This window comes from Perkinsus marinus (assembly GCF_000006405.1).
Source record: "Perkinsus marinus ATCC 50983 genomic scaffold scf_1104296932410, whole genome shotgun sequence".
Taxonomy (NCBI): Eukaryota; Perkinsozoa; order Perkinsida; family Perkinsidae; genus Perkinsus; species Perkinsus marinus.
In genome coordinates, this window is record NW_003215453.1 from 358723 (window position 1) to 368451 (window position 9729).

General features: G+C 43.6%; 2 protein-coding genes across 2 annotated transcripts; both read right to left on the reverse strand.

Moving 5' to 3' along the window:
- Nucleotides 1-1361: 1361 nt before the first annotated feature.
- Nucleotides 1362-4097, reverse strand: Pmar_PMAR022316 (hypothetical protein; the record flags this gene model as incomplete). Its single annotated transcript, XM_002785529.1, has 5 exons — nt 1362-1401; nt 1880-1988; nt 2658-2722; nt 3375-3451; nt 3975-4097. Coding segments are annotated over 5 exons (414 nt in total), but the record flags the coding sequence as incomplete, so codon positions are not given.
- A 1055-nt stretch (nt 4098-5152) lies between these two features.
- On the reverse strand, nt 5153-9538 carry Pmar_PMAR022317 (hypothetical protein; the record flags this gene model as incomplete). Its single annotated transcript, XM_002785530.1, has 1 exon — nt 5153-9538. One exon carries the CDS (start codon nt 9536-9538, stop codon nt 5153-5155), a length of 4386 nt encoding a protein of 1461 aa, XP_002785576.1.
- Nucleotides 9539-9729: the final 191 nt, after the last annotated feature.

The window sequence follows — 9729 nt, forward strand, 5'->3', positions numbered from 1 at the left end:
CGACTACTGCATATCACCGCGAATATCGCCTTTTTCATCGAGTTTTACGCCACTTCGCGTAAAACCAGTAAAACTCCAATAATATAAAAAATATATCCCCGCTGATACTCAGAAAGTATTTAATTTTTTCCCAATTTCTTCACAATTTTTTTCCAATTTTTTCCAATTTTTTTCCAATTTTCCCCCAATTTTTCCCACTACCTTCCCCAAAGTAGTAGTAACATGTCGCACACTTCCTCGAGAGCTCCTCAAATTGCCCGGCAATGCTTCTTCCAACACAGGCCTCCAGAACGACCCTAATCTTGCAAATCTTGCAATCTTGCATTTTCTCAACGCACCAATACTACCTCTATAAAGCACACTTGATGGAAGTACTGAGCGCCACGTCCCACCGAGCATCGCGAACATCAAAACTGCTATCTAAAATTATGACGATACTGGAGTTTCATCCGTGATTAAAAACACATTTCACTTCACCAAATTCACAAACACATCATTTACACCGTGAAATAAACGGTGTAAAACGCCGATTCTTCGGAGTTTTTCGCGAAACGCCGCGACTGTTTTACGTGAAATGTGATGACTTGTCCGGTGTAATTCGCCAAGTATTTTCAATTTACTTCACAGCGCGAATATCGCCTTTTTCACATGGGTATTGCGCCACTTCACGTAAAACGGGTCGTGAAACTCCATTATATTAAAAACAAGTATTAATGTTGGTGGAAAGTATTTTCGCTTTCCTCACTAACGGTGAAAATTTACGAATTTTTGCACAAAAAATCAACAAAAATTTCCTCAGAATTTACATATCGTCACCAACACATGTGTTTCACCATCTGTCAAAAAAGTAGAGCAAGAGCGACGAAGCACTAAGATTAATTTTTAGTGCTAAATTTATTCTTTCATTATTTTTGTGCTCAAAATTAATTTCCAATACAGTTGAATTCACTCCAACTTTCAGATCGGCGCTTCAAAAAAACTTCGCCAAACCGTAACCATTTACGTACGAAATTTTCACCGACGCGAAAATTACCAAATTCATCTCTACTTATTTTCGTTGAACTCAAGCCCTTCAAAATTCCACGTATAATCATTGAAGTAAATTAAACCAGACCTGTTATAGTCGTCAACTTGATATTAACCCAACGATTTACATTGCGTGAAAAAATCCGAACACCTTTTCGAGAAAAAATTTCCCCCCATATTACAACTCCATCTCTCACAGTGGTAGATGTATTCCAATGATCAAATTCTTCTGCCAAAGATTGTCTGTTATTACTACTTGCAAAGTAACTAAATAACAAAGCACTTGATAACATTTCCAAATCTTCAACTTCTTCTCACTGTATCGTTTTCCCCACAAGTGCACCACTGCCAAAAATTATGGAATACCCCGCCAACCTAAAAAAAAAATTAACAAACAATTCACAAGAAAAACTATAAATAATAAAACCGATGATGATGTGCACTTCGTCACGAGATTTTCGGTGTAATTTTTCCTGATCGCGCGCCACAAAATTTTATATGTATCCCCTCACACGTTAGCTCGATTCTCGATAATCAACAATCAATCCAGCCCGAACGCGCGCCTCAAAAAAATTATACGTAATTTTTTGAAAACACACCTTTGCTTGCAAACTCTTTGGAAGGTTACGTTGAAATATTTCATTGAGTGCTAGTAAGGTCGTGACCAAACTCACAATCGATTACCCGGGCGCGCGCGTAAGAGTCACCCATCAAAACATACGTGTAAAAAAGTGAAAACGACTGCATTTCTATACCTTTTTATTTTCTAAAAAGAAAATAATTATCAAAAAACCCGACCGCGCGCCGCAAAATAATATATAATTTTTCCTGACCGCGCGCCGCGAAATTGCACCCAATCGTATTGTACCTTCCTGTTATCGGCATTTTCGAAGTAATAGTAGACAAGTAAGCCGCAACTTGGCCCGATCTACTGCCCAGCCAAAATGCAGTTCCTCCTACACCTGAAAATGTGAAAAAAATGAAATTATCAATACTGAAATTTCGTTTTTTTACTGAAATTTTCTCTCAATTTTCTGTCAATCATTAATATTACAGAGAGGCAAAAACAATAAAGTTTCACCCTAGTGATATGAAGAACATATTTCACGACTACTACAGGCCGCGAATATCACCGCGTTTTTGACCGAGTTTTACGCCACTTCACGTAAAACGGGTTGTGAAACTCCATTGATAGATAATCATCAAAATTTCCCACCTGATTAAAGCTAGTCCTATAGAATGCAGTCCCTCCACACACTGAAATTCAACGAATAATTATAATATTATCATTACCAAAATTTCGTCGAAAGATGAGCGAATTTCCATAGAAAAAATACGAAATGTTATCGAAAAATTTTCAATTTTCCAAAAAAAAATGCGAAGAGTGTTGGAGGAAATACATATGTTCGCTTTCCTCAGCTGAGCTCAGGAGTTTACATACAATTTCGGTTAGAAGCGCACAAAAAAACCTATATTTTTCTCAAATTTCCTCACAACTCCCATGTTGTCACCAACGCATGTAGTTGACCATGTGCATATTTTCCAACACCAGAAACCAAATTTTCCTCAATTTCACAAAAAAAAACTAAATGACGAGAAATTTCCAGAAAAAAACGCCTTCCAAAGCCTACCTGCCGGTAATAGAAACGAGTCCCTCACAGGCGCCCAAAATTTCACATATGTCTTTTGCGCCGCCCTGGAGAAAAAAACCAACGATTTGTCAATTCACCGATATGTGTGCCTCAGCACTTAAACAAAATATTGGAGTTTCACCCTAGTGATATGAAAACCATATTTCACGGGAAAGTTGTGTATTGGGGGGTGATTATTTCGCTCGCCTCGATATATCAGTAACCGTTCCGAACATGACCGTTTCGACTCAACGTGTGATGTATCATGCTAACAACCATATCCTGTTGAAGTTTCAGCTCAATACTCTTATTCATCAACGAGAAACACATATTTTTCGAATTTGCCAAGGAAAAAATACGCTCCTTAGTGATATGAAAAACATATTTCGTGGAAAACAATTGTGTTACGGAAACAGATCCGTCTTATAATTTTCAGCAAGTATTACACCACTTCACATTAAACGGGTGCAACTCCAATGAACTAGGTCTACATCTTGATATCACAACAGTAAATTCACCAGTGTTAGAGAAATATATTTTCGCTTTCTTCAGCTGAGCTCAGAAGTTTTCATACAAATTCGGTTAGAAATGCACTTAAACCAACAGAAATTTTACCCAAAATTTCCTCACAATGTGCATATTTTTCTCCCAGAGTAGTTTAATAACAAATACAGATCCACGAAAACACCAATAACATTTTCCAAGTTTTTTTACTACTCAGCCAAGCCGGCGTTTTCCAATCCATTTAATGCGAGTAACTTCAACCGCTCCATTTCCTCAGCAGCTTTGCCCATCTGAACTTGAAATTTCCCGGGGAAAAATTTCCCCTCTTCGGAATAAATATCCCACCTGTAATCGACCACATTCCCATACTTTCTCAATCGCATCAACAGACCGCGGAAATGGCCTTGAAGACTAATAAAAAATACACATGCAATCATCCTGCTGAAATAACAATTTAGTCGTCATTTTTTCAACGACATACAGTGCTAGAGAAATATATGTTCGCTTTCCTCACTAGCTGAACTCAGAAATTTTCTCACTAATTATAAAATTTTAAGATACGAACATAGAGAAACCAACAATAAATTTCCCAAAAATTTCGTATCACCAACACATGTAGTTGACCATGTGCTCAACTATGGTAAAATGTAACTACGCATGAACCCTCAAATTTCGAATCGCATATACGTCTATACAAACAGTAAAACGTATTTCATAATTCGCTTCTTATCCCATTTTTCGTCAGTTCACGTAAAACGATCGTATGCCCGTCTGGAAATCCTATAAAATTGGGTAGTAGAGGAACTCCATTACCTCCGACACAACATCGCTGTTGTATATTTCCTTTCCATAACGCATCCCAGATTGGGCAGCATAGCCGAAGAGAAACGGCACCAAAAGAGACCCCACAGGGGCTACTGCTGTTGTTACCGACATATTTTACACAAACACTTATAAACTGACGTATAAACGTCAATAAACGTTGATAAACGTTTATAGACGTTAATATAAACGTCTTATAAACGTCGTATATATACAACTATTCATCCACATCAGTTGAAGGCAGTCCTCTTGAAGAAAGAAAGAGCGTTAGATTATTGTTCGCACTCTAGGGCGCATTCTAGTCTATTCTCCGTATTAGAGCACGCTACTTAAGCTAAGCAGAAAATCGCGCTCCAAGAATTCCTAGTGCTACCTTCCGTGTCAACTTAACACTACAAATTTCTAGCACTAAATTTGATCAGTGTGGAACAACTGCCGACAATGATTCTGCCGTTGGATCCCGTACCACTGTGTGCAGGAGCGGGTGATGGAATCCTGTTACTAGGGGGAAGAGAAAAAGCACTAGATTCCTCTCTAGATCTCCCTCTGCGGACAGAATCGACAGAGGGGGATAACTTAGAACCAGAACGTAATTCCATAGACTCCTGAGGCTTAACGCAATGTACTAGAGCGTTGAGGGTATAACAGACCTATTGGTGTTAGGGTTAGTTACGAAAGAGATAGTTCCCGATACTATCTAGAAGATAGTCCTCACAGATCACTCAAAGATCACTCAAAGATCTCTCAAAGATCTCTTAGAAGGCTCAGAGAAGGCTTCACGAAGAAGCCGTGACGCCCAGCCGTTTCACCCGTTTCAACTAGTGAATTTCGGGCGAGCGAGATTTACAACTTGCGCCGCCGCGAAGCCGGCACATACCCCGCGTGCGACATTTGAGCACCCATACATCATCGATAATCAAATACAAGAATAGGTGACAACTATCGATACAGCGATAGATGAGAGAAGAAATAGACGATATCCTCGTCACGATTACTATCTTTATCGCGATAGCTGAGCGAAAAATAGATAATAACTCATTGTCGTCATCATCGACCACTAATAGCTTCTTATTTCGCCCTAGAATGAACAATCGGACAGAATCGATTGCTTTCGCGATCAATAGAATTGACGCCTCCCATGGCACAATAATGCGTATGTAGGGTGAATATTATAGCTTGCATAACCGTTCAAGTAGATTCCTCGTCCTTACCGATAAGGATCGTGTAAGAGCCCTAGTTGATGGCGCGATGAAAATGAGCTCTTCTTGTCGAACAATGACACTATCGATATTAGGGGATACAGAGAGCTCACCGAGTAGACCCAGGGTAATAGGTTGGATGTGGACCAATTTGGTTTCCTGCCTACAATGCACTGTAGGGTTCGGAGTTGCAATGTCATTCGATACCACAGCAAGTCCCGCATAGACCCTAGAAGTAGAAGCAACCAACCAACCATCTTGAGGGTAGATCATCAATTTAGAACCGAACCTCGTTGTTATCGTAGAGTTCATAGACTCGGGGTTGTCAGCTGGCTGGCCATCTTGAGCCGCATCTCCAGATGTACATGGGTTAGATACCGCTGGGGTAGGTTCACCTGTAGCATTCTGGGAACATAGTTGTCGGGTTCGTTCTAGCAGTATCTTAGATTGGTCGGACCCATCACTAGATGCTCTCATCGTAGAGAAATCTCCTTGTAGATCTTGGTATACACGGATACCACGTCGATAATGATCATAGATCAATGTCTTGAGAGACGTAGCCGGTACCAGATTACGGGTCGCCGCTTGAACTAATTTGTCAGGTAGAGGCCAGTTCTCTATAGATTTGCCATCCGCCGATAGTCGGAGTGAGCCACCGTAGTCTGCGGGTAAGACAACGCCATATACCAGCTTAGCCATACTAGATCCTGCCATAGAAACGACGGTGTATGGCCCACGCCATTTGCTAGATAGATGGTTTCCAATATCAACATCAGGGGCATTCAACATATAAACTAGATCGAAGGCCTCTAGTTGGTCACATTGCGGAGTCTCCTTGATATAGCGCTCACGTAGATCGGCCTGCTTCTGTCGCCAAACCTCAACATACTCCTCCACGCTTGACTTCATGCGCTCTTGGTAGTCCCATAGAGTTGGTAATAGACCTCGAGCAAAGGGTAGATACTCGGCGTTAAGGTAGCGCGAGTCCAATTTTTTGAAGTCTATTGTAGATGGGGGTGCATCCCCCGGTAGTCGTCCACCATAACTGTAATGTAAGTAGCTTGGGCTCATATAGGTCCAATGCTTGGGGGTACAGTTATAGATGCGTATGGCTAGCATAAGGTTGAAAAGTTGTTCAACCGCGTCTTCATTAGATCCGCTGATGGTACGGGTAGTCTCCATTAGGTCACGATGTGCCCTTTCCCAGAAGGAGAGATGGGCTGAGTAACCAGGTAGACTGTACAACCGACACCGATGCTTGACCATAGTAGATAGTACTGCCTTGGATAGGATAGATCCATGTGCCTTGTCACACAGGGCTACGCTAGGTGACCCATGTTCGCAGAACACTGAATGGATTGCTGCAGCGATAGTAGGCCCTTTGCAGTCACGCAGTGGCCTAGATGCGATAAACCCACTGATAGCATCCTGGCAGACCAGCACGTAATAATCCTTAGATGGGTCAAGCCGATAGGTGTTCTCAGCTCGAGAGTCTCCGCCTTGATTTCGCGTAGATGCTCTTCCATACGGACCCAGGATATCGATCCCAACTAGCTGCCATAGTTGCGTAACGACCATATCTTGTACGGCATTGTTAGCATATCGAATGGCTTTGGATGCCCTCGCCTTGAGACATAAGGTACAGCTAGATGTTGTCTTCGATATAATTCTCGACAGGCCACGACCGATAAATCGTCTCTGAAGATATAGCCGCAGCTTCCTCCGTCCAGGGTGTGCCAAGACATAATGGTAGATAACGCAAAGTAGACTGCATACCAGACGAGCATATCTTGATCCGCCGAGATAGATCATCCCATCAACGTCATCCTCTCGAGAAGGACCTTCATACCAAGGCCTCTGCCTTATGATACCGTCTTGGTCTAGATGACAGTGACTCTCCATTCGATCAAAGGTAGTACTCCTCATACCCACGGATCTTCTAGGAAGCTTGCCGAGTAGATAATCTCGGAACTTTGCCAGATCTTCGTCTTCGGATTGACATCGTCTTAGACAGGTGTTGAGGTCGCTGTTGAACTCGATGCTATCCTGTAGATGACTCAGATCGGCCTCTGTCCCTCTCGAGACGTCAATATGTCTCGCTAGGTTCTTTAATTCATCCTTCAGCTCTGTGGATAGGTCAGTCTTATCGATGTTGGGGACATCGATACCATCACAGTTGATGAGACAGCACCTTCCACCACACCCGATATTCGTTGCCGTTGGAGAGAGAGAAGGATACACGCCTAATTTAGCCTTAGATTTCATTTTTTGGTAGGGGCCACGGATCTCTTGCTCAGACTGTACTGTCTGACCGCACCCCACGTCCACGACTGTGGATAGAGATAACCCCAATGTAGTAGGACAAAATGGTCTAAACCCATAGGCATAGATAGTGTTTGGTGCGAGCGTAGCGTAGCACCCCGCGTCAGCGGTTGTAGGCGGTGCAAGCGTAGCGTAGCACCCCGCGTTAGCGGTTGTAGGCGGTGCAAGCGTAGCGCAGCACCCCGCGGTCACGGAGGGGATAGGTGAGAATAGCAGATCCCGCTCAGGATCGTGGATACATGATGCGACATGACAGTAGATGTCCTTATCGAACTGGCAATCTTCGTCACCAGAAGTGTCCTCTCGGTAGTCGTAGATCACGCTAGCAGAATCGATAGCTTCACTTAGTTTGTGGCCATCGAAGTCTCTCCCCATTGCATACCGAGATACAGAGTCCGCTGGATTGCATCCAGAAGGAATATGTCGCACCGTGGCATCGAGCTGAACGCATAGATTACGTATAGCTTGAAGCCGCCTTCTTTCAGGTGCTGGAAGTCGAGTATCGTTCGATGGTCTCCTTAGCCGATATACTGTGAGCTCCGAGTCGATCGCCACAACCAGTCGATAGATAGGTACCCCGGGGCTGAGCTTACTCAATGGGGCTTGATTCTCCCCATAGATGCTCTTGATCGGTAGATATGCCGATAATGCCTGGGTCCAGAGCAAACCTCGATAGAGGGCATCTAACTCTTTCCTAGGGATAGACCAGGATAGAGTAGAGTTTGTATACAAAGCTCCTTTAGCTGCCAGACGCACGTCAGGTCTGGATTTTAATCGTAGATCGGCGCCCCAAGCATCCTTAGATGCATCTGTGCTGAGGACCAGCTCTGCATCATAGGGAGTAAACCTTGACGTAGATATAGTTTTACATACTTGGGTAGTTTCGGAGGCCCATCTAACAACCTGCTGCTGTAACTGATAGGGGATCATTTGATCCCACTCTTTGATCTCCTGGCAGATTCGCCGCCATAGAGATCTAGCTCGAATATCCTGTTCTATGATTAGACCCAATGGATCATAGAGAGAAGCCAGGATGCTACTAGATGAGCGCTTGCTCATATATGTAAGGCCCTCAGGTGGCTTAGCAGACATCGTGGGATAGAGGCCATCGTTAGACGGTAGATAGTCGTACCCTAATAGATGTCCACGTGTCTCGATACCCGCTACAGATTTGCAGATCCAGTTCTCGAACTTCTTCAGGTCTTCAGCGGGTAGATCATGCCCTTTGAGTAGGTATGATACAAATCGGTAGTTGCGTTGAGCTTCAGCAACTGTAGATCCTAAAGCGTAGATGTCATCAACGAACTTTAGCATCTTCACGTGGCTCGGTATAGGTGGACCGTCACATAGATAGTCATAGCCTTCTTCCGAAGGATAGAGTAATACACTCTTGATCCTTCCTGGGTCGATACTTTTCACAGCGACTTCGAAAGTGTCTCCATCGATTTCAGCCGCTAGTTGACTCAAGTCGTAGATCTCGTCGATGGTATCATCCACAACACTATCCAACATATTAGGTGCCGCCCTAGTTCCAAATCCAACACGTGACCATAGGACCGTGAAAGGTCCAATACAGGTATACCCCACATAGGGTACGTCTGCACGGCTAGATTGCATTCTACAGAATGCTTTACTCAAATCACCGGCAACGAAGTACTTAGATGACCTCAATAAGAGTAGAGTACCATGTAGACTATTCTGTGGATAACCGCCTCTTAGAGAGTATAGATTTGCCTCTCTATAGTCTAAGACTATACGGCAAGGCGTAGTTGGATGTTGGTCTCGGTAGACTAGATGACTAGCTGTGAAGTGCTCTGGCAGAGGGGCGAGTGACCCTTGATAAGGGGTGCCCTTACTCAGCTTCTCCCAGATAGATTGGCACGTAGATGCTTCTGGCTTAGATGGGTCGAGGCGATTATCCTTGACGATAGCACAGAAGCCCTTGGATATGTAACCATCGAGTGCCCGATGGAACATTTCCATCCGCTCACCCGTGATGGCCTTAATAGATGCCAATCCTCGTTTCCTAGCCATATGATAGTTATATCGCGGCCTAGATGTCGGACTTCTCCACGGCACTTGAGGTCTAGCTCGTCCTAGAGGGGCCGAGCTATCTGCAACCCATTCTCGGTTGATGGCTTGCTGAGGTGGTAGGTCGTCCTTATTGATGGTAGGTAGACTTTCGCCAGAGCTCACGGCCTCTTCGGATACACATAGAGAGTCGT